General features: G+C 36.3%; 1 protein-coding gene and 1 pseudogene across 6 annotated transcripts; one reads left to right on the forward strand and one right to left on the reverse strand.

Annotated features, from left to right (window-relative positions):
* Positions 1-1,309: 1,309 nt before the first annotated feature.
* On the forward strand, positions 1,310-3,893 carry LOC106412331 (annotated as a pseudogene).
* Positions 3,894-5,792: 1,899 nt separating this feature from the next.
* On the reverse strand, positions 5,793-12,022 carry LOC106412329 (cyclin-A2-3). 6 transcript variants are annotated; one of them, XM_048765227.1, is made up of 10 exons: positions 9,588-9,691; positions 9,401-9,514; positions 7,595-7,868; positions 7,378-7,492; positions 7,176-7,300; positions 7,009-7,090; positions 6,769-6,880; positions 6,536-6,693; positions 6,352-6,472; positions 5,793-6,229 (listed from the first exon to the last, which is right to left on the reverse strand). In XM_048765227.1, the coding sequence occupies exons 3-10, from the start codon at positions 7,797-7,799 to the stop codon at positions 5,978-5,980; spliced, it is 1,170 nt and encodes a 389-aa protein (XP_048621184.1). In that variant the 5' UTR covers positions 7,800-7,868; positions 9,401-9,514; positions 9,588-9,691; the 3' UTR covers positions 5,793-5,977. The 6 variants fall into 6 exon arrangements, 5 of the variants coding, with proteins under 5 accessions (XP_048621184.1, XP_048621183.1, XP_048621182.1 ...); XM_048765226.1 differs by lacking the exons at positions 9,401-9,514; positions 9,588-9,691 and adding an exon at positions 8,617-9,399 and having other exon boundaries at positions 7,179-7,300; XM_048765225.1 differs by lacking the exons at positions 9,401-9,514; positions 9,588-9,691 and adding an exon at positions 8,617-9,399.
* Between the last annotated feature and the right edge of the window lie 12,695 nt (positions 12,023-24,717).

Genomic DNA, 24,717 nt, shown 5'->3' on the forward strand with positions numbered 1-24,717 from the left:
GGGGAACTTCCCTCTTTCAGCTTAGATTATAATTGATTACAATGAGGGTTCTTTATACCCAACACACACACTAGACAAATGAGAGGAAGAAGACAAAGAGAGATAGATCTGGATTCAAAATGAATGGTTGGGATGAGAGGATCTGAATTAATTTGAATTGAATGGCTGAGATGCAGGAGAGCTTCCAATGTAATAGTGACAACTCCTAACAGTCATCTTTCTTCTCTCCAACATGTTATTTTAATCTCCACTTGTCCAGTCTCTCTCTCCAAAGGTCAGAACCTAATTTGAATTCAAATTTGCCTCTCAAGTTGAAGTTACACGAATTTCACTCTTAGGCTCAAGTCTGGCACTCAAATCTCAAGTCTGGCAGCTTACATCTCAAGTCTGGTGTTTCTTATAAAGCCTTATAAAACCTTTATAAAACCTTATAAAACCTTATAAGACTTTATAAGACTTTATAAGTATTTTCAAGTCTAGTAACTTAATTCTCAAGTCTAGCTGCTTAATTATGCTTCATGTCAACAGTTTCTCATCATCACACGACCAATGATTGACAGAGAGGGCATGTGCTTTTCACTTTCAGCCATGGTTTTATACACTCTAAATGGAACATGTGGGAGCATTCAAGTTTTCTTATGGCTCTCTTTTTCTCTCCAAATTTCTCCAAGCAAATGCAACAAGACTGCATAGTTCACCATTAAAATAGTCAAAACAAAAATAAAGCAAAATATGATATGATAATTATGATACTCACATCATCATTAATCGGTCCCTGAAATTCAAATCCACCTTCTTGACCTTCCCCTTCAGAATCCACGTTATTTATACATTATCTATGAGAAGTAATATTCCAAACTCTTTTGAACAATGCAACGCAAGAAGAGGCAGATACCTGTGGAGAATCGAAGTAATGCAACAGAAACCCTAATGCAGCTGAGAGCAATGAAAGTTATACATAACCTACAGAGGACGACCAATTAGACAAAGGTGAGTACCAATTAATTATACTTTAATTAATTATCTCTTGAGACATGGTTGTGAGTTGAACCTATAGAGATTAGGAGCATCAGACGGAGATGATTTGTCAAAACTAATCCAAGAAATTCCCCAAATTAACCACAAAACAAAGAAACATTCTAGCCCAGTCTTCACTCCCTCCATCACTCTATCCACTCTGCCACCAATATCGGTTTGGTTGAGAAAAAAAAAACACAAATCTTTATTTTATAACACAAAGCTAGAGTTATTGTTATACCTTGTGTTTGGATATTCCTCAACTTGGTTATACATGCGCTAAGATTGAAGAAGCGTACCGGTAATACAGCCACAAGTGTAAACAATGAGCCCTGCTAACAATTGCCCTTGTGGATGTTCGTCTTTTGATAGAGTCCAAACCACTAACGCTGCAACAATCTGGACAGAAGTTAATACAAACTCAATTGAATTCCATCCAATCGTACATGAACTTGAGCCTTCATCTGACGTCAATGGCGGATCTAAATAAATTTTACCCATGGCAGAATTATAGTAATTGTTTAATAACTTTAATAACAAATTTTCAACAGGAGCATTACTAAAAATGTGTGCAAAACTACACCAACTTACAAAATTCATGGTGGGCAGTTGCCCCTCCCATATTAGATTCGCCACTGTCTGACGTTTCCTCATCCGTAGACAAGCTTGATGAAAAATCTGACGTCAATGGCGGATCTAAATAAATTTTACCCATGGCATAATTATAGTAACTGTTTAATAACTTTAATAACAAATTTTCAACAGGAGCATTACTAAAAATGTGTGCAAAACTACACCAACTTACAAAATTCATGGTGGGCAGTTGCCCCTCCCATATTAGATTCGCCACTGTCTGACGTTTCCTCATCCGTAGACAAGCTTGATGAAAAATCTGACGTCAATGGCGGATCTAAATAAATTTTACCCATGGCATAATTATAGTAACTGTTTAATAACTTTAATAACAAATTTTCAACAGGAGCATTACTAAAAATGTGTGCAAAACTACACCAACTTACAAAATTCATGGTAGGCAGTTGCCCCTCCCATATTAGATTCGCCACTGTCTGACGTTTCCTCATCCGTAGACAAGCTTGATGAAAAATCTTCATCGTTCGGGATGTCGATGGTATGCTGACCATTACCATTGTGGGTTTCACGCTTCATTATCACAAAGTCCTAGAGATTCCACGGTTGATTTATTAGCTAGCTAAAGGCAGTCGGGGATATACATTCTACATGGTCGAAGAAACCCTAAAAATACGTACAAGGAAATTTAACTTACAAAAATATGGAAATCTAGCTTATTTATAATATATATGCACATTCCAAAATTGTACAAGTTGGTGTGGAGATACAGAGATATGTTGGAATAATTAGTGAAGTTATGGGGCACATGTATGAATAGCATGAAGTATCTACATATATTAATTTTCAATTGTGGTCTCTTATGATTGATAAACGAATAAGTAAATAAATAAAATTTTGTATGACTGAGTAAAAAACATGAACTTTATGGATGTAGGTGTATCACAACTGCGTGTGGGTGTTCTCTGTGTATAACTTGTCTTTGACCTAAACCTTGAGTAAAACGTGTTCGGTTGTCGAGAAACATGAGTATACTGCAGTATTGTATAATCGACCATTAATATTGTATTAAGTTCTTATGTCGTTGATTAGAGACAACAAAGTACACACATAATATGGGATGTCTAAGTAGATAGCATTGTGTATTTGATCCAACGGCTGACAAAGAAACCATACTTTTTGGTAACGAAATCGTAGCCGTCTGATTTGTCGGTTCAACGGATCCATGTTGTCGACCTTTGAACACGAAGCGGCAAAACAATGAAAAGAAATGTCTTTAGATTTGGACAAGATCTTCGAACGGGGCCGACAAGATAAACCAATGTTAAACGAGCTTGTCTCACACGGTACCCGTCTTGGTTCTCATGAAAACATATAAAACGTCCAACAAAATCAAAATGAAGAAAACACATTAACTTACATCTTCAACTCATAAACATCAAAATGGCTGATGAGAGTAATCTTGCACATGAAATCACCGAGCTACGGCTAGGTCTTCCAGGAGATATCATCGTCACAGGGAAGAAAAGGGTTTCTTCGGAAGTAGAGAGTGAGTTGAAATGTGAACCGGCGACAAAGAGTCAAGTAGTGGGATGGCCGCCGGTTTGTTCGTTCAGGAGAAAGAACAGCCTCGAAGAGACAAGGACTGCGTACGTGAAAGTGAGTGTAGACGGAGCTGCGTTTCTGAGGAAGATCGATTTGAAAATGTATAAACGTTACCAAGATCTCGCTTCCGCTCTACAAATTCTATTCGGATGCTTCATCACCTTTGATTAGTTTGGTCTTCTTGATTGATTTTGGTCTTTAATCAGTGCATTAATGATCAAAACATGATATTAACTATAATGTTCACATATGAAATGAAGATGATACATTGAAGGAAAGTGAATGCGTTCCAATATATGAGGATAAAGATGGAGATTGGATGCTTGCTGGTGATGTTCCTTGGGAGTATGTTATCAGTTACTTTGATAAATTTTTCAATTAGACAATTAATTACGTTTCATTTGATTAATTACTAATGATGAAATTATTTTATGTGCAGAATGTTTGTTGCATCATGCAAGAGGTTAAGGGTTATGAAGAGATCAGTAATGAAATGATTGTGAGTGAGAATTAGGGATATCGAAATATACATATTTTCATAGATTAAAAGAATAAAACTCGTTGAATAATTCATTTTCATCACATAGACAAATTGTATTCTTTTATACATGTGGTTCCCGTGCCTTACAGATAACAAGGCAATATCAATAATTAATAATAAAAAATATAAATATATGGTACAATTTAATGGTATAAATATTGTAAGGACTTTATATAAAAAAATAATATAACTTCCGAAACTGTCAACATTGCCTCAAAATGGGGTGAAATGTACATTCTCGTTACAAATTAAAATAACCTCTCGTTACCAATAACTAGGGTCGGTGTCCGCGCTTCGCGCAGATTACATGTTTAATAAAAGTCTGGTCAATTAAAATTGGTAGTTTTGAAGTTTCCAAAAGGGCAAGTTAATTTTTGTATTTTTTTTATAATGGAGAGACGCTGTAAGCGGTGATAATTATCTTTTATAAAAACATAGTAAGTTTGAGTAAATAATTTTGTTGAGGACTGGTGGTGTTTGCTATGAGGCTTAGGATAGCAGTTTATTCCTCTTTTGGAAGCGTTGAATGATATCAATTTCGTTGTTAAAGTAGAAGCGCGTTCCAAGTGTTGATGTGAGGGATAGTTTTCCTGGAAAAGTCAAATATTTGTTAGCATTTAGTTTTTTGTAAAGTTTATGTTTAGTTTATTACCTTCATGTATCTGTGGAATGATACTTGTGATGTTTAATTCAACGCTATGACTTTCCTTGTTTTAATATATGTTTTAAACAGGGCAAGCTTCTGATGAAAATAATTATAATTATGAACTTTTATATTAGTTTCATAAGAGTTTTGATTCGTGTATTAAATTAATATAATAATACACAAATATATTAAATAATTGTTATCCACATAGAACCTGATACTAAAAAAGTATTTTCCTTTTTTTGTATGTTTTAAAATCATATTTATAAACAAATAACATTTAATAAGATGTAAAATAATTCACTCATGTGAATTTTCATTAAAAAATACAGTTTATTTTTTAGTTTTAAAATATAAAGTAAGTGAAAACATTTTATTCACATTTCGATAGTAAGAATGTTTCTGATTCTAAAATTATAATAGTTAAGGTACAGTATATAATTTCTGGTGTTTTGGGCTTTTTCTTATTAGTGGGGTTTTTGGAAAGTAATTTTTAAATTTTTATATTTTTCGAAAACTAATATATTTGGTTGTATGGTATTAAAAAATAATATGACAAATCAAATTTAATAAGATGTAAATAATTATATTTATGAACTTTTAGTTTTGTTTAATGTGAGTTTTGGAGTCCCGTATTAAACTAATATAATAATACTAATAATGTTTTTGATTCAAACAATAATTTGGAAATTCAAAATACCTCCTAGAAGCGGAGGATCTTTGGAGGTTGGTTTCACCATGGTCTTTATGGACAGCCGTTCCTTAAACAATCAAATAAACGGAAAAGAGAAATAAGTAAGATATGATGACCCAAACTGGGATAAATAAAGTTAGTTAACCGGGACTGGGTAAGAGGGATGATATTGCTGCAACCATGTGAAGCTAATTCGCTTCTGCGACGAAGGGTATAGCCGGGTGATGGGATACGATTTCTTACCTGATGGGGCGGTAGGTGTTTTCCTCTTCAGGCTTCGAAGACGTAGTTGGGAAGATAGAAGGAGAATCTCGGTGGAGGCAGTGGGTGTTTGATATGGTAGAGACGTATTGAGGTTAAAGTTAGAAGCAGAATATCTGTTCAAAACGTTATGGTTTTGTTTCCATATCTTTAGTTATTTGGATTAATGGTAAAGATATTTTTTTCAATTATGGCATGAGTTATGGAAATTTTCTTTATGGTAGAAGAATATTATTATGTCGTCTTTTATGGTTGCAAATATGTGAGAATCTGAACTGATCTTCTCGCTAGATTTAAAGATTCGATGCATGCAATGTTTTACTATAATGTGATTTATAAAGTACGTAGTCCTTATTGACTGCATGTTTTTTGTTTTTTTAAACTGTTTTAGTCTAATAATGAACACCTAGACATTAAAAACTATAGTTTCATAACCAAGATAATAATAAAAACCAAACAACTTTAATAAGAAAACCAAACCATAAGGTTTTTCCAATAACAAACTGTCTTAGCGAAAAGAAAAATCAAAACTGAATAAAGAGAAATAAGAAGACTGTTATTAGAGTAGCATGATGACTGGGCAGTCTGTACCAACCATTCATGGAGTGACTTTACTGCATCCGATCTAGCCACTACGCTTGGTACGCTTTCCATTCTTCTCATCGTCAGTGGCTGAAGTACCACCACCACTGCTCGTAGCTACATCTGAGATTTCCACTTCAGTTCCTGCTGGTGTGTTGAGTGGGGGGTTCTTTGGGGGCAAAACTGCTGATGAGACAATTTTGGTTGCAGTCAAGGATAGGCGTGTAGATGTGAAATTGTAGGGCGACACCTTGATCCTGAATTTCTTAGTCTGTCCTATTGCATCGATAAAACACTGTGGCAGTGGAACCTCAAGCTCAGCCCCATCTCCCCCATTTTCTTATTATAACAGAATCATTTATCAAATTGGTAGCACTTTATGATGAAAATAAGTGTCAAGTTTATCAAAATTATTACCTCAGCATATGTGTCGATCAACTCTGTTGCTTTTCTGCCAGTGAGCTCTTTCCCAGCATCTCCAAGAATGATGAACGTGCACTGCTCCTCATTATCATAGACAGACATCTCCACCCGGTAGCTGTTTCAAAGGCAAGTGATTAATACATTGTAGGATGAAACATGTTAGCATGGAGAATCTTACTTGGCTACTGCAGTAGCATTTTCATTGCCGCATTTTGGACAAAGCAGTGTTGTCGGCCCGCGGTTTAGCTTCGTCTGGCAATCCTTGCAAGCAATGTAATACCACTCAGTGCCATGCTTGACATCATCAATTGTGGCAATGCAGTCAAAGTAGGCAACCTGAAATCACATACCAAAGGTTATCAGCAACTTAATTCAGAAAATGTTTGATTTTAATAACCAAATGGGGATTACCTTAGCAGGCTCACGCTTGATGAAGGCAGCAATCTCACTTATTGTGAGTGTTTCAGCTTCAACCACCTCAACAGGATTGACTGAAGAAGTTGCACCAGGGTTCGTGGCCAACCTTGCCAAAAAAATTAACAACAGGCGATCATCAAGGTTCTTAAAAGTGGTCAAGTAAAATATATCTGAACAATAACCGAGTGTAACTGAGTGCGAGTGATTAGTGGTAGGGTTATGTAAAATACTAACCATGTCAAGTATTCCTTGGTGGGGTCAACCTCTTCGTCCAAAAACACTCTTGATGAAGACATTGAACTTAGGCATAATTTCCCTGACAATACAGAAGCAGTTAGTGATAGGGTTATGTAATTGAATTTGAGTGATTAGGAAGTCTTATATGGAGTGTGAGATATTACCACCTAGTCTCTTAGGATTGACCGTTGTAACCAATAGAACCGTTGGAGTGTCTGCACAGGCGTCAAACTTCACGCGGAAATTCTCCGTAGCCTCGTCCCATAAGTACACATTAATCACTGGACCACTGCAAAGTTAAAAAAAAATAGATGTTTCAGTAAGGATCATAAATTTAAAAACAATGGCTGAATTATAGTAGCTTACTCTTTAAGTTGCAAATGAATCATCACTTTCCGAGAAGCTGAGTCATCCTTGGTGCACAAAACCGGACACTGATGGAGAGGATGCCCATCAACCAGCTTAAGGTGGCCGACAACATCTACAACACAAAGTTACACGGATTGTTACTCAGACGGCTACAAACAATCAACTGGGAAGCTGTACTGGTCTAAACTTGGTAAGAAAACAACTAAGCCCTTACCGTGAAGATCTCCTCTGAGATCACAGTTGGCTTCAAAATCTGCAAAGGAATGGATTCTGAAGCGCTCTGTCAAAATGGCTTCAATGTCTTCTTCCACCTTCCTCAGCTCAGAGGCGTGTGAGATGCAAATTACCAGCCTCTGGTCAGCAACATGGTACATCACCTTGGTGTTCGATGCATAGTAGTTGGTCAGTGTGTAGATCATCCCACGCTTGAGCTCTTTTTCGTATTGGTTGCGACGGTTCAGACCGATGAACCCCTGAGCCACAGTACCCTATATAACAGAGAGACATTATTGGGTCAGTCGAATATCTAAAAGTAAAGTGTGTTATTTGAACAATATATAAAACTAAAACCGTTCAAATAGATAGATGCAAGGCAACAAAAACAATCTTTCCACTTCTCGTATTACTCAGAGCCATGTTTTATATTAACCTAATCTCTATCACAAATACGTTAATCTGATTTCAAGCTGATCAATCAAGTTTTTTTTTCAAAATAGTTGCGGTGAGTTAGCAAAACAACAAAACTGGAATGATATAGCAGTTTAAGTTCTGATAAAGACACGTTCATTTAATAGGCACATGATAATGAAACATGAAGACAAATCAAATATACGCTAATATCATTTGAACATGAAGACAAATCAAAAATAGACTAATATGATGTGGAACCAAACAATCAAGTTTTTTTAAAACATACGCCTTTATAATTTCATCTCAAACCAATCAGTCACGTTTGTTTTCAAGATACGCCTAATAAGACAGGAACCAATCAATGAAGTTTTTTATCAACAGACGCAAACGAAATGCATAATAAGACAGGAACCAACCATAAGTTTTTTATCAACAGACGCTTATATAATTTCATCTCTAACCAATCAATTTAGCTTTTATGAAGATATGCCTATATAATTTGATCTCAACACAATGTTCAATTTTTTTTCGAAAAACGCTTAAACAATTTACTGTTCGTGTATTCCAGAAGCTTAAACGACATGCTAAGGAAACATGAAGATATACCTCCGAATCAATCATAAGCATCTCGATCCCAAGAAGGATGTCGGGTCCTCCTTTGACATTCTTGCGAGCTTCCTAGAAATGAAGAAGCCTAAACTGCAAGGTCGAATCACCGGGTCCTGGTGAAACATGTCGGAAGAGGAGAGGAGAAGAAGCTTCGCCGGAAAGATTTGCAGTGTTTTTTGCCATGATAAGACTGTGGATTTTACGATCTGTGGTAAGAGTGAGAAGAATATATATAGGGATCTAGATATCAGCGAGCCGGAGAGGGGAAGTGGAGGGTCCATAGGAATCTTGAATGGGGGATTTATGAGAGCACATTGAAGTGCTAGCGCTCTCATCGGAGGCGTTATGCGGGAGGAGGTAGGGGAGAGGAAGAGAATCGACGAAGGAATGAAGAGGCGATAAGGTAAGATGTTGAAGGAGAGAGATGTGTAGAACAGAATGAGACGGCGCTTAGGGTTAGGAACAGAATGAACACGGGAATATGCTCGGGCTTCGAGATGGGCCAAACTGGATTCGTATAATTTTTTTAAAAAAAATTTCAAGCCCAATCTGGCGATGAAGTGACAATTTGATTGGCCCTGATTATTTTGAACATGTAGATAGCCTTAGGAAGCTTAAAAATAGCCCCTTTTATATAGTGGGATATGAAACCGGGTTTGGAAGAACCAAACAACAGATCAAACTAAACCAAAGCTAAACCGAATTCTAATCAGGTATTAGATGAGTGGGAAGTGGGAACTGTTTTATGAACAAAAAGAGCAACAGATGAATGAAGACGAACCGGATCATCAACGTTACAGATCAATTATCGGTTAGGAGTTAAACCGTTCGGTTTACTCCTTCAGAATAGTGTGTCAAGTAGTTTTGGAGATATAAGAACCGCCACAGATTTGAACTGCAAAATCAAAAAAAAAAAGTCTCATGAGGATGGAGAACCAAACCGGGATTAGTATGCGGTTTAAACTTACTTTTTCTTGCCTATACTTCATGCGTATAGCACCCAAAGGGCAACCTCTGGTGTTAAGCTGCAGATCTTGCAACGCATGTACAGATGCTTTCAGATCAGACGTTTTGTACGTTGTGTAGTGCTCAAGAGTTAGATTCTGCATGAGAGAAAAAAACAAAAACAAAAAGAAGTTAAAGATCCAAGATTCGTGGAACTAAACTGTGTCTGGATATAGAGAAACAACATGACAGACCCATGGGTGGTTTGACTGGTCCAATGTCCATTTGGCAAGAAAAACCGCTGAAGCAGCGATGACTGAAGGAAGAAACTTCAAGAAACGACAGTCTATCAACGTCAGCTCCGTCAAGTAGCTGGCTAGAAACTCCAGTTCAAGGCGGCGCTGGCTCAGGTAAGAAGAGGCTGCTCTGAGAAACCTCCTTAGGAAAGTTTTCGGAGTGGGAGTGTATATCTGAAAGCTGAAATGCGCAAGCACTTGGTTCTCCATCTCCAGGACCTGATCTCTTGCGTAGGTGTTATCCGTCATGAGGCAGAACTCTTCGACACGTGGCGCACAGATCTCCTCATACTTCCTGTTAAAAGTTAAAGAGAAGAAACAATTAAAAATTTTAAGTTTCATTTGCTAGTGAGATTGGAAGAGGGAACCTTACGAGGCAATTAGCATGCAAGTGATGCCAAGGAGTTGAAGATTCTGTCTTTCTATGTGGTTTCCGTGGAGGAACCAGTCTATGAGATAGACTGTGAGGTAAAGAGTGTCGGGTACAAGCGTGTATTCCTCAGAGACCTGTGGATTGAGATAGGAAACTTTTTGTGAGAAGTTAGCATTAAGGAGAGTGGCACTACTAAATCACTAAACCTCCACAAGCCAGTCAACTAGAATTCCACGCATGGAGTGAGTGACATCCTTCTGTGTCACCTCTGGAACCGGTCTGCGTTTAAGCTGTGCTAGGAGAGAAGTTACACATAAGCACAAGGACTCATCAAACTTTGAAATGCTTAGGCTTTATCAAAGTTAGCCTAGGGAATTATTACCTCTGATACACGCAAATTGTGGTAGATTTCAGGGGCGTAGAGGCAGCAGAGTAAAGGATCCTTTTCATCTGAATCAATGTTTATGACTTTTGGGATATCTAATTCTAATGCAGTTGAGCTACCAATAACATCACTTTTACAGTTATCAGCTGTGTCATTTGATACTTCTTCAGCTTTTGCATGGGTCTTGGACTGAAGATCTGTGACTTCTGAGGTATCAACCGATTCTTTCTTGACCTGCTTGATGATGGTTTTCGCCTGAAATGAACAAAACCCATGTTTCAGAAGATGCAGAACATTAACAAAGAAAAAAACATGATGCACTTTTTAAACAACCTCGAGTTTAGCTGCATTGAAGCCAACGTTTGAGATATCTCCTAATACCACTCGCTTCTTCTTCTTATTGGATGTGGGTGCAGTGATGTTCTTATCCTCCTCCGAGGCTGGTCTTTTTCTGTTTGCTCTCTGTTGATTATGTGTAGTAGAAGCGCGCAAGGAAGAGGCAAAGGCACGAGTGAAAGGACGAGAGACAGCATTTTCCTTCTCCATGTTTGAAGACACAACCTTGAAGTCTTGAGTCTTCTTAGGACTGCTTCATGATCTCACTTCGATCTGTGAAACTGAAGCCAAGAGAACACAAAGATCAACGGCTAAAGCAATAGAGAGGGAGAGAGAGAGAGAGAGAGAGAGAGATCTGCAACAATGCACATATATAATATCATAACCACATGATTCTTCTTATTTGGAAACTTTCCAAGGGAATTGGTCCGTTAAACCAAGAATATATCAAGGAGAGATACATTTTCAAGTTCAAAGCTTCAAACTTTATTAAACTCCAGTAAGATTCAATGGTTAGTAGAATCAAAAAGTTATTTGATTTCCTTATCAAACAATGCCTACAGAGTAATGTAGAGATAATACCGAAATAAAAAATATATATAAATAAATATCTCCCAAAATTTGGAAAAAAATATTCGTGAATTTACCCAAACGGTTTCTTTCTTTTTGTTGGGTTTTACAGCAAAAACAAGAAAGGAGAGTTCTTTCTCGGGAAAACGAACAGATCCTGAGAAACCCAAAAGATTAGAACTCATGTGCTCTTCTTTGTTGTCTTCACATTCTGATTTGCAAGAAACCCAGAAGACAAAACTCGTCGGCTCAGACGCAAATTAAATGCAGGTATGTGGATGCACAAGCATGAGAAAGTAATTAACAAGAGTCCAAATGGGAAGGCCCCAACAAAGAGAAAACTTCATCGCGATTGGTGGATGTGAAATGCTAGCAGAGATCTTGTTCCTTCAGGCCATCCTTGATAGTCTTTTTCCTCTTTATAATTTTGTCGATGTTGCATTGTCAAAAAGCTTGTTGCTGGTGTTGTGTTCTTAATCTTAAGAAAGAAAGATTCATTTGTTGGAAAGAAAACAGTAATAATCAATATGATAGGTTACATTATATATATATATACAATCATGGTACTGTATATATTAACACTAACAAAACTCTTTTCATATAATTTGTAGAATACTTTAATATACCACAAAATAAGTTTTTGTTTTTAAAATAGCACACTTGAAGTTCAAAAATATATTAACTTTTGTGCTTGAAAAGAGTTCATATGATTTACTAAATTATTTGACGACACATTCTTTAACTTTTTATTAACCTTCTTTTAACTAAAGTTTATTTTCCAGAATTTTTGTTATCTATATTATTAAAAGAAAAGTACCCATTAAAAATACCCCTTAGTTTTGAAATTTAATTACATTTCCATGTCATTGAGAATTAAATTGAATTTCCTATTTTAATGTTTGTCCTTTTCAGTTAGATTAATGTATTTTCCTTAAATAAATTTGAGTTAAATGTAATTAAATCAACTTTAAAATACACCTATATTAACAAACTATCGAAACAAATATTAACAAACTATTGAAACAACCTAAACTATGAAAAACAATTTAAAAGTTAGCTTCCACGCTTTTGGTATTATAATACGTATATATTACCATATATAAACAAAATTAATGCTTATTACTATAATTTACCAATAAAATTTTTTGCATATATATTAGACGTGATTCACTTATGTTCAAACTTTTTTTATTATAAACTTTTTGAAATATTATCATCAATTTTTTTTTAATAAAAAAAAAGAATATTCCAGCAATATCAGATTCATATTTTGAATATAAAATTAACTTTATTCCCATGATTTTAGTTAAAATAGGCGGGTCAATTTATATCCCTTCCAATTGGATTTTTAGAATAGTTGTAACTTTTGACCTAAACGCATAATATACTAATAATACATTTCAATCATACAATTAAATATGAAAGAAATGTCAATATAAAATTTGATCAAACATAGTATATATATATATATATATATATATACATCCAATCTTTTTGTATATTTACATAACTGCTCCAACACACATTTAATAAATAAATATATATATATATATATAACACAATACATTAACAAAATATATGATATACATAAATCGTTACATAAACACCCGTGCGGTCGCACGGGTCAAGCTCTGGTAGTTTTTAATATTTTCGTACTATTTTTAATGAATGATGAGGCAATGACAATTTCATTTGAATTAGCTACAACATGTGATTATTAGATAATCAGAGCCTTGCGAGTTTTGAATTCAAAAAATTAGTTGGCTGTCGATCAAAAAAGATTTACAACTATTATTTTATCTTGCCCTAAAGTTTAATAATGGCTATAAAAATGCTAGTGAGTGAGAGATGGACGTAACCGGGAAGTCATCATGACCCTAATAAGAATGTTTATCCACTAATCAAAAATTAGTTCTTAATGTTCAAAAGACAGCCACACTCCAGACCAAAAAGTAAAAGCGAGATACTCCATTTTATTATCATACAAAAAATTACTGCATGTGGCGTGGTCCATTTTTGACTTTTGAACGTTAACTTTCCCTCCATTAACCACACACTAAGACAAAAGAAATGATCAAATGTCAGGTGGTCCAAATCTAGTATAATGTTAAAACATATAGTTATCACGTGAGTACAATAGTAATTAAACGTTTGTGACTTAAATTCAAAAAAAGAAAAAAACTAAAGCTGAATTATTATTTTTATGTTATATTTTAGATAGATGGTTCGGTTCCTTTATTTATGGTGGACGTGTTAGAAAAATTATTGAAAATTTTAAAGAAAATAAACGTTAATAAAAAAAAAGTATAAAGCTTTTGTGTTTAGGATATTTATTGTTTTACAGACTTTTGTAGCTCCTGTTATAAATTAGGCCCATATATAGGCCTAATGAACTGGACCCTAACCAACTAATGGACCGAAGTCGAATAAGTGACGCCGGAACCGAATGACCGTGTATGTGGTGGTGACCCGTGGCTCCGGTCGCCTTTATCATTCGCCGTCGAGACGTACATGACGTCTTCAACATTCACTAACTTGGAGAGTAATCCACTGAAAGCGGTCCCAAGACACTTGAAATATCAGATATGATATATAGTACGCACTTTAAGGATCCTATGACACTCCTGTCATCTTCACAGCTCCCTGTCCGGATGAATGTATGTGATCCAGCTAAGGTTTACTATAGACGTGCTTATGCTTTTCCCACAGTGATCAAAATGTTGCTCAATGAGTTAACAACCAGAGAGAGAGAGAGATCATTATGAGTGCAGCCCTTTATCTATTGTGTTTATAAAAAGATATATTCTTAATTCTTGCAATGCTGGATGTGGGGACGAATGGCATGGAGAAACATGCGGGATCTGAAAATTTGGGGGGAGGGGAGGGGGGAGTCAAACAATTTTTTTTTCTAAATTTGTGGGTTAAACAATTTTAACAATTTTTGTAAATTTCTATAATTCGCTGGTTTAAACCTACGTAAAAAAGTCAAAAAAAATTTAAGAAGCTAAAACCAGATATTTTATTAGACTTGGCATAAATCCGGCACAGGAGAAAAATGTGAGTGCATGGTATTAGTAACAGATTTAATTCATGTACAAAAATTAAATCAAGAGTGAAAGATTGTCGCATCACTTACATATTGTCTAACCCTGTATTTGTATTTTCCCCATGTGGGACTCTAATATTACGACCATGCTTAGCCCTGGGCTAAAGCCTGTGACGCATAGACTTCGAGCACCAAATATTATAGCCAAATTTGGGGCGCCAACATTAGTAATGTCTCATTGGTGTAGTGGCTAGAGAGCTTACATGTGTCTACGAGATGATGGGTTCGCTCCTATCTAGGGTCATCATTTTTGTAATTTTGCTTTAGGCATGTTTTTACTCTGGACCGGCACTGATTACAACGCCTGCATGAGACTGATTATCTAATATCTTTGCAACACTCAAGAGTATGCAAATGATCGTGTCCACACTCATTTCATAATTAGCAGGAAAATGCTAGAGAAACAAGTATACATTTCCTCTACCGCAATTCAAAAGCCCAAAAGGTACTTATCCATATCAATTTGAGAACGGTTAATAATGTTAATTAGCTTAATTAATCAGTCGTTTCAGTTGTTATCGGTTCTAACAAAATGGATTCATTTCTACAATCGTATTCGGTTCAGGTGGCCAGTACAATGTCACTGAGGGTGTGGCTTTGGCTAGGAGAAGCAAAAAAAAAAGGATACAGTGGAGACGCTCTGACAAACATGTGCATAGAAGCGTCGAGGAAAGGAATCTGAGGGATGAGGTGAGGAACATGTATGATCTCGAAACATCCAATGACGATGTTTGATTTCGAAGTCACTGAACAAGGTGCAGTGCAGCCACGCAGATATGGACAAGTGGATCCCAGAGTTCGAGTCGGCACGGAAACCTTCCAAGTAAGACCTTTACTTGATTTATTTATTGCTTTCATCAACCATTCTCATTCTTCGTTCGTTCTTTCTACGGTTGTTCTTGTCGTGATGCCTTTCTCTAGTGAGGTTAGTTTTCCACTTTTCCCTATTATTTTTATTTGTTTAATAGATAGAGATACCTTCATCTCATTGGTAGTTTTTTGAAGCAAAACTATGAGTTAATTACTTCATTTTTCCAAGTATGACGATGATGTGCTATTGAATCAAAAAACATTATAAAACTGTGGTTGGCTCTTGGGAGTTATATACTGTAAGAGACAAGAAAACACCGTTGCTCATCAGAAAGAAAAATTAAAATTTTTAAAAGGAATTCTACTTATTATGCAATAACTAGATGATCAACTCGGACTGTGATTATTTTTGCTTATGTAGCCTATTGGTTATCTTTCTGTTTCTTTTTTGGTCTTTTGTTCGAAGAGCTTTTCTCCTCTGATTTGTTTTGGAACACTTGGATTCGGACCTACATTGTTTGAAGGAAAGAGTTAAAAAAAAAATGTATTGATCAAAACTAGTATTTACTGTTTTAGATCACCTAAACAACTTTAAAATCTATACAAGATATCTTATCAAATGATTTTAGAAAATTTATTTGTATTTTTAAAATTTCATTAAATCACCCAAATAACTTCAAAACTCACTTAAATCTCGTTAACATTACACTTTAAAAGCTTCTAAAACCCTTGGTTAAATACATTTCCTAATTACTTTTCTTTTGTGTTCAGTATTAAGAGCACTTTCAACAATAGGTTGTTAAGAGTTTCTTAAATTTAAAGAAAAAGAAAATAATTATGAAAATAAGAGAGAGAGTACACTAAAGTTCTAAAGTTCTAAAGTTCTAAAGTAAGAAGATTATAGATACTCATTATAACTCCATTAGCCACTTGTCTCTTTTATATTAGTTGATTTTAGAAAAGAAAAAGAAAATTAAATGGTTCAATTAATTTACATTTGAATAATAATATTTTTCTTTGTTTAGAATTCTATTAGAGTTCTCTTAGCTTTTAGTCTGATATACATATTTGGTGGAGACAATTCTTCTAGTTGGTTATTTTTCTAAACGGACAATAAGTTTTAAAAAGGTTGTTCTATATTTCTCTGGGGCTGGATATTTTATCTTATATTTGTTGTCTAGTCTATCCAACATACATTTTTAGTAAACTCAACAATCCTAAAAATAAAATATTTATACTATTTTATCCCGAATAATATTCATTTTGATCAAATTATCGAGTAGTTTGAGATTGTGGTGTAGTTTAGATTACTCACTAGCATTTGATATTGATAAAAAAAATGGAAGTCATCCTATCTTAAAGTCCTATATGTTTTAACTTCCAGTTCATTTTTATAGGGTGAGCTTGCAGTTTCGAGTTATATTATGCATTATTTGGATATTATACAATTAAAAATCTTAAAATGTCTTTAAAAATTACTTACATCATTTTCCGAAGTCGTGTAAAACCCTCAAATTCTTTTTTTTATGATCTAAATATTACTTCTTCTATTTCATATTTAATTGATGTTTTAAGATTTTACTTTTGTTTCAATTTAAATGATGTTTTCATATTTCTAAGAAAACATAATGTTATTTGGTATTTTTGACCATTCATATTTTATTGAATAATTTTTTATTGGTTGGATTAGGTTTTATTAATGTAAAATCAATAAAATTTAATAATTCCTTTAATAATTGTGAAGAAATATTAAACACCAAATAATCTGAAATAGAGGGAATACTGTTCAAATTGTATGAAAATTCTTACAAGACATTAAACAATTAAATAAATAAATACTTTTGTCAGCATCACAAGTTTTTATCTCTGTCATGTTCCTCATTCCTTCTAACATTGGAAATTGTCATTTTGACCTCTTCTTATCAGAAATATAAAAACATATACAAAACTATCGACTACAATTTTTGGCAATAAGAAATAACACATGGTAGACTGTCTTATATCCATCAATAGAATAAAATTAAACTTTCTATATAAATCTTTATCAATGTATCATGTTATTTATCTACGCCTATTTTGGACTTTGGACTGACGAACTTATCAAATTAGCGGCCTTCAATTTTCGTCACTATCAACTAATGGAAAAGTGAAGTGGTGTACACTTTGTGTAACATTGGTAGAATAATTGAGAGAAAAGTGACAAGAACGATAAAAAGTATAATATCGTGTATCATTGGTAAAATCTCTAGATCACTGAGTGTACATATATATTCAGTTTCACCCTTGTAGAAAATTAAATGTTTTATGAATTTTAAGTTACTGTTTTATACTGTGTCTTCTTTAACAAAAAATCACTGTTTATGTGTGCGTGTCATTTTTTAACCCAAAAGTAAATCCCGACGAACAAATAACATATGACTGAAAACGATAAAGAAAACATTTGGATGAAAATTTTGAGAAAATACAAACTACATAAAAATGTAATCTAAAAATTTTGGATGAAAATTTTGAAAAATATAAACTGCATAAAAACTCTATAAATTAATAAATACAATAATTTAATAAAAGTTATCTGTTTCGAATTGGACCGGTTATAAACTTTCTCAACAGCCTTAAGAAAGTAACTTTCTCATTCGTCTGAAAAAGATAGATAATCGTTAGAGTGAGAACAGTGGATGAGAGAGAGGTTGAATATCTAGTAATTACAAATTCTTGTAAAATTATATATGTAATTATCAAATTAACTTCTCCAACATATATTTTGCATCTTTCGGCTTCTTTTTATTTTCTCGTTATCATTTCGTTCTTTTTGTTAAACTTTTGTTCATGTTTTCCTAAATTTTTACATATTTTCCAAATATTTATTTTCTCTCTCTAAATAATAATATAAAACATACAATCAAGGAACCAAAAACTCATCTTAGAATTCTTTTCAATCATAACATTACTTTATTCACTATATTATTTTACTTAAATTCAAAACATTTTTTAAATCAAAGTTCTCACTTGTTCCGTTAATTATAATCCGTTCAATCTTCAAAGCCTACTTATTTATAAAAAATATATGGACATATAAAAGATTAATAATCATTATAGATACAACTATAGTTTTATATGAATATGAAATCATTATATTGATTTCTATTAATTGTTTTCTATTCATTATTTTTTGTAGTATATATATAAATAATTGATCAAGCATTAGTACACTTTGTATAGGTTTAAAAATTAGCTGCCATTAATTCTTATTTGTAATATCATTTAGGTTTTTGGCAAGTGATGATATTTAGTTTTAGACTTATATTTTATTTTAGATCTAATTAAAATTATTAAAAATTATAATACGGTTTCATTCATTAGATTATGTAGTTTCATATGATTATGTACTTTATAAATATAAAAAATAATTGATCAAACGTTATTATTGTTTATATAATTTCAATAATTAGTTACCATAAATCATTTTTTAATATAATTTATGATTAAAAATGTTCACGAATAAGATAAAATGAGTGGAATAGAATTTTATTTCTTTATTTCATAATTTTTCTTATTCCACTAATCTGCATTTCATTTTCCTAATTTCATTCATTCATGATACTCTTAAAAATGATAACTAGTTATAGCCAGAATATATGCGTCACCTTTTTGATTTCTTTAGGGAAAAAAACTGGAACCGCTAGTTTTTGATATAACTCATCATGAGAGATTACACAATTAAGTTTGCTTGACATGGAGTAATTTTTTGATGGATGGTGAGAAGTGATTTATGGTATTTTTAATTGATGATAAAAACATGTGAAAGTTCTGTTGTGAGTTTTAAACCCAAAAGGTTCTGTGTTGATCATCTGCAAAGTTAAGAAGTTTGGTTTTATAACAAGCGAGCATGGAAAAGGTGTTTTAGCATTTGCGAATGAGGCTAGAAAACAAAACGGGCATCGAGGTTGATAAACAACAATGGTTAAGACTTGGCAACACATTTATGATCGTGCATACGTATCCTATACTTGTTGCCGGCCGATAGTATCATCATTGGATTAATAGAAATTTGCTTTACTATATCGACGACAGCTTAGTTTTTGATGATATTTATTTCCTATCAAGATTGACACAAACCGAACGACAGCATTTAATAGAAAAACAAGTGATTTAATATAATAAAAGTATATTAATTTAAAAATGCAATGTAGTCTAGTGGCTCGTGTGATTATACCTTCATGTAGTTGACAAAAAAAGTACCTCGTGTGCTTACGTAACCTTCACTAGATTTCGTTGTGTTATTTAGTTTAAAATCTGCACTAGATTTTGAATTGCGTTTTTAGGATATTTTTCGTGTTAAATAATATGATTGAAATATGAGAAATGCAAAAAATAACAACACCGGTTCTGGTTTATTTGGTTTTTAGATCATTAGTACTATAATATACCTATTATTATAGAATTTCTCTCCCAGCACCTTACTCGATACTGGTCTTTACCCAACAGATCCTAAGCCCACGGTTTTGAATTATTGCCTGGTTTTTACCTCTTTTGGTTAAAACCACATGTGTTTTTACCTTCTCTTTTCAAATTTTTACTGTTCCTATCTTTACTCGCCGGTTTCTTCTAAAATTTTTCACCGGAAGTTGCTGCTTCTGCTCCGTCTACCACGGTGCTGGTGAACCGGTAAAGAGATCTAGCGGCGAGAGACCGACTTAGGGTCGACAGAACTCCTCTTTGTCGGATCTCCACTTCTCAGCTCCACGCACAAGGATGAACTCACAAAGACTCACCGCAACTGAAAAGGGGAAAGGCCCTCTAAGACAAAGCCAGAAACTGCCAAGCAAGCGCATCAAGGCTCCGGAAATTGACCCCTCCACCCTCTTCTCCGAAAACATTCTCACGCTCTTTGGCCGAGTCTCAAACCCTACAGAGCAACCAATCGATGCCCTCATTCCTTCTCTCCCAAGGCAATGGGTCCTCAAAGGCACAGTTTTAGGATCTGACTTGGGTCAGAACTGTTTCCAGTTCCGCTTCGAATTGGAGGAAGATCTCGTTAAGGTGCTAGCTAACAGACCATACCATTACCCTCACTGTCTCCCCAGTTTCCATCACAGATCCACTTCTGGATTCGTCTCCACGGCTTGCCTCTACACTACTGGCACGAGAAGATGATTTACAAGATTGGTCAAGACCTTGGAACTCTTGAGGACTATCACATCTCTAAGACTTCAGCTAAAATGCAAGTCTCTGTCGACGGACTAAAACCCCTCATCAAGGAAGCTATTGTCGAGTTTGGCTCTGGAGAGGAACTCACCATAACTCTGACATATGAGGGACTAGAAAACCATTGCTCTGTCTGCAACCAACTGGACCACGTTACCAAGCACTGCCCCTTCCAACTGCACAGGAGAAACTATGCTACTGAAGCACCCTCTAGAGACATGTCGGGGAACAAATATCCCCACACCTCCTCAGTCTCTTATGGTAATCAAGCTCAGCACAACCCGGTTCATTCCGAGCCTTCACGCTCTCACCACTCCCACACAGATTTCAGTAACAGAGTAGATAGACACGGCAGACCCTTTGGTGAAAGAGCCTCCACCATCCCGCTGAGAGGCCAACCCCTGAAAAATAAGGTGACACCTCAAATCCAATCTTAAGCAGGTAACAACAGAGAGCATGAAGGATACCGACCCAGACAACCCCTGCCTCGCCCACGATCTCCAGCGCGACACACCCGAGACTATCGACACTCCAGGGGCAGTCCCTCTGGTCGCGACCCAATCTTGCAATGGAGAGAATGCCGCACCGCTGAAGCTTCCCCATCCAGAGAATCTAATGCTATAGCAAAAGAGGAGCACAGAGGGCAATCACCCACCAGAGCTTTGGAACAACAACCGCTGGAGCGTAATCTCGCGCTCTGTGATTTCCCAGCACCACCACGCATCCCTACTACCGAAGAGGTGATGACTGAGCTCCAAAAGGCCACTTATCAATACACTAAGTGTGCAGACCCCATTGAGAGTGAAGCTCGACGTTAGAGAATTCTCAGTGAAGACCCAAATCTTATGGCATCAACGACAGCTAATATTGTTGCAGCTGCCACTGCCAGAGTTACAGACTGCTCTGGAGGTTCTGGACCTACTCTACCAGCTGTCTCACAAGCGTCAAGAACACTGCAGCAGCTACCGCTGCTGCTGGTACTACATAATGCCTCTCCACCGAGAGAGCATGTCACTCCAAGAAAGACTCCAGCTAGGAGAAGGATTATTCCTAGCCCTCGCATCTTTGCAGGAGCAGGCTCCACTCAAAGGCTTCTATCACGAACCCAACCATCAGCACACAGACATGGCTTCCCCCATGCCTCTCCGATCATTCCTAGGACCTCTAGGAGCCGCGTCAACACAGTTCGAGGATCTCGTGGGCCACAACCTCCTAGTGCAGAGGGAGGAGCTTCCACACAGGATTTTCACGGAGAGTCTCCTCCTCTTCCTTAGTAGTCTTGAACTGGAACTGCTGCGGTTTAGGGAATCCCGCAACAGTCCAAAGGCTCCTTGACCTGAACAAGAAAAATTCCCCAATCATTATTTTTCTGCAAGAAACCAAAAATCAAGACGAAATTGTGCTGAAGGAGCTAGGAAAATTAAACATGGAGTCTCATTTCCTGGTCTCACCTCACAACCCAGGAGCGGGAGGTCTAGCACTTTTCTGGAAAGCTGACATTGATGTTCAGATCCTCACCTCCAATCACAACTTCATAGACACGATAATCTCCTTTAAAAACACATCTTTCAACGGGACATTTGTTTACGGTGCACCAGAAATTCCACTCCATCTGGCAGTATGGAATAAACTCTCAGACATATCTGCTTCGAGAGACTATCCTTGGTTCCCGACAGGAGATTTTAATGAGACAGTGTCAAATGCTGAAAAATCAGGAGGGACAGAGAGGCCGAAGAGCTCTTTCTCTAATTTCCGATCCTTCCTCTCTTCATTTGATCTATTTGATTTAAAACACTCGGGTAATTACCTTTCTTAGCGTGGCCAAAGACATACTCATCTCGTGCATTGTAGACTTGATAGAGCCCTAGCCAACAGCCCGTGGTTCGATCTCTATCCAAATGGAAGATCACAGTACCTCCAGTTCGAAAGCTCCGATCACCGTCCCATTATCTCCACCTTTGATTCCAAACGAAAAAAGCCCCAAAGATTATTTAGATATGACAGAAGACTGCGAGATAATGAGGAAATAAAGGAAATTATCAACAAGACATGGAAGGAAAGAGCCAACTTATCTGTTATGGAAAGAATATCGCGATGCAGACACGCCATTTCCAAATGAAACCGTACACAATATGTCAACAGCCAAAAGGAAATTGTGTCCCTCAGGGAGAAGCTTGATCAAGCTATGTCTCTCCAAGTCGCTGATAACACATACATCTCCTCTCTGAACCTTAGCCTACTCCGTGCATATAAGGCCGAGGAGGACTTCTGGAAGCAAAGGAGTCGACAACTATGGCTAGCCCTGGGTGACAAAAACACACGCTACTTTCACGCCTCAACCAAGACCAGAAAAGCTAGAAATAAAATTACTGTGATTGAGGATTCAGAAGGCGTACCAGTTTACGAGGATGAGAAGATTGTCTTGGTGATCTCAGACTACTTCAATAAGATATTTACATCTTCGAACCCTCCATCTGCTGAGATCGTGGCTCAGGCCCTCTCCCCTTGCATCCCCACAGAGACTAATGAGAGGCTTATTGCACCACCTACTGCCTTGGAAGTGAAGGAAGCGCTCTTTGTAATTCATCCTGACAAAGCCCCAGGGCCTGACGGCTTTTCGGCTAGCTTCTTTCAAACCAACTGGGATGTAGTTGGTCCTGCAATCACAAAGATTATTCAAAACTTTTTCTCAACAGGCAACATTCCATTCTCGATCAACGAAACACATATCAGATTGATACCAAAGATCTCAAGCCCTAAGAATGTCTCTGAATATAGACCAATTGCCTTATGCAATGTCTATTACAAAGTCATTTCTAAACTACTCTCTATCAGACTTAAACCAGTGCTTCAAGATATAATTTCTGAAAATCAGTCTGCGTTCGTACCTGGCAGGGCTATCTCTGACAATGTATTGATCACCCACGAGGTTCTGCACTACCTCAAGATCTCTGGCGCCACCAAACACTGCACAATGGCTGTAAAAACCGATATTAGTAAAGCATATGATCGACTGGAGTGGTCTTTTATAAGAGAGGTTCTGGAAAGATTGGGTTTCCACCCTACCTGGATAAACTGGATGCTCCAATGCATCTCCACAGTCACATATTCCTTTCTTCTCAACAACGAGGTGGCTGGAAATATTCACCCTCAACGTGGAATCAGGCAAGGCGACCCCCTGTCTCCTTACATCTTCATCCTCTGCGGAGAAATGCTCTCGGAACTCTGCAAAAAGGCACAGGAAACTGGAAGGTTACCAGGAGTTGGAGTTGCAAGAAACAGTCCTAAGCTAAATCATCTGTTATTTGCTGATGACACTATGTTTTTTACAAAAACAGACAAACAAAGCTGCACTAACCTGATGGTTATACTCAAGGGTTATGAGGTCGCGTCGGGGCAGAAGATAAATGTTCTAAAATCCTCCATTTCTTTCTCGGCGAAGATCCCACCTGAGGTAAGAGCGAGAGTCAAGATCCAATTGGGTATAGAGAAAGAGGGAGGTGTGGGTAAATACCTTGGGTTGCCTGAACATTTTGGTAGGAAGAAGAAATACCTCTTTGCCTCCATTGTGGATCGTATGAAACAGAAAGCCTTAAGTTGGAACACTAGATTACTATCAACGGCTGGGAAAGCAACCATGCTGCAGTCTGTCCTCTCTCCCGTCCCAACATTCGCAATGACTTGCTTCCAGCTCCATGTGGGCCTGTGCAATCAACTCCAATCAGTTTTCACCAGATTCTGGTGGGATGCAAAAGAAGGAGAAAACAAAATATGTTGGATAGCTTGGGATACACTAACGTTACCGAAACATCTTGGAGGTCTAGGCTTTCGAGATGTAAGGCTCTTCAACCAGGCACTAATCTCGAAGATTGCTTGGCGCCTGATCCTTAAACCGGAATGCCTCTTATCTCGCATCTTATTGGGGAAATATTGCCACAATGCCTCCTTTCTTAAGGTCGCACTTGCAGCCTCCTCATCACATAGATGGAAAGGAATCCTCTGGGGCAGAGAGCTTCTGTTAGATCATCTAGGTAAAGCTATAGGTGACGGGGAATCAACAAGGGTTTGGACA

The sequence above is a fragment of the Brassica napus genome, chromosome C8, assembly GCF_020379485.1.
Source record: "Brassica napus cultivar Da-Ae chromosome C8, Da-Ae, whole genome shotgun sequence".
Classification (NCBI taxonomy): domain Eukaryota; kingdom Viridiplantae; phylum Streptophyta; class Magnoliopsida; order Brassicales; family Brassicaceae; genus Brassica; species Brassica napus.

Excerpts from the sequence above, each read along its gene's own strand:
- LOC106412329 (XM_048765225.1), bottom strand. The coding sequence starts at position 8,637 with ATGCTTATGATTGATTCGGAG. Across the intron at positions 7,301-7,377 it reads ATTCATTTGCAACTTAAAGA|TGGTCCAGTGATTAATGTGT; the intron begins GTAAGCTACTAT and ends TTAACTTTGCAG. Across the intron at positions 7,091-7,175 it reads CAATCCTAAGAGACTAGGTG|GGAAATTATGCCTAAGTTCA; the intron begins GTAATATCTCAC and ends CTGTATTGTCAG.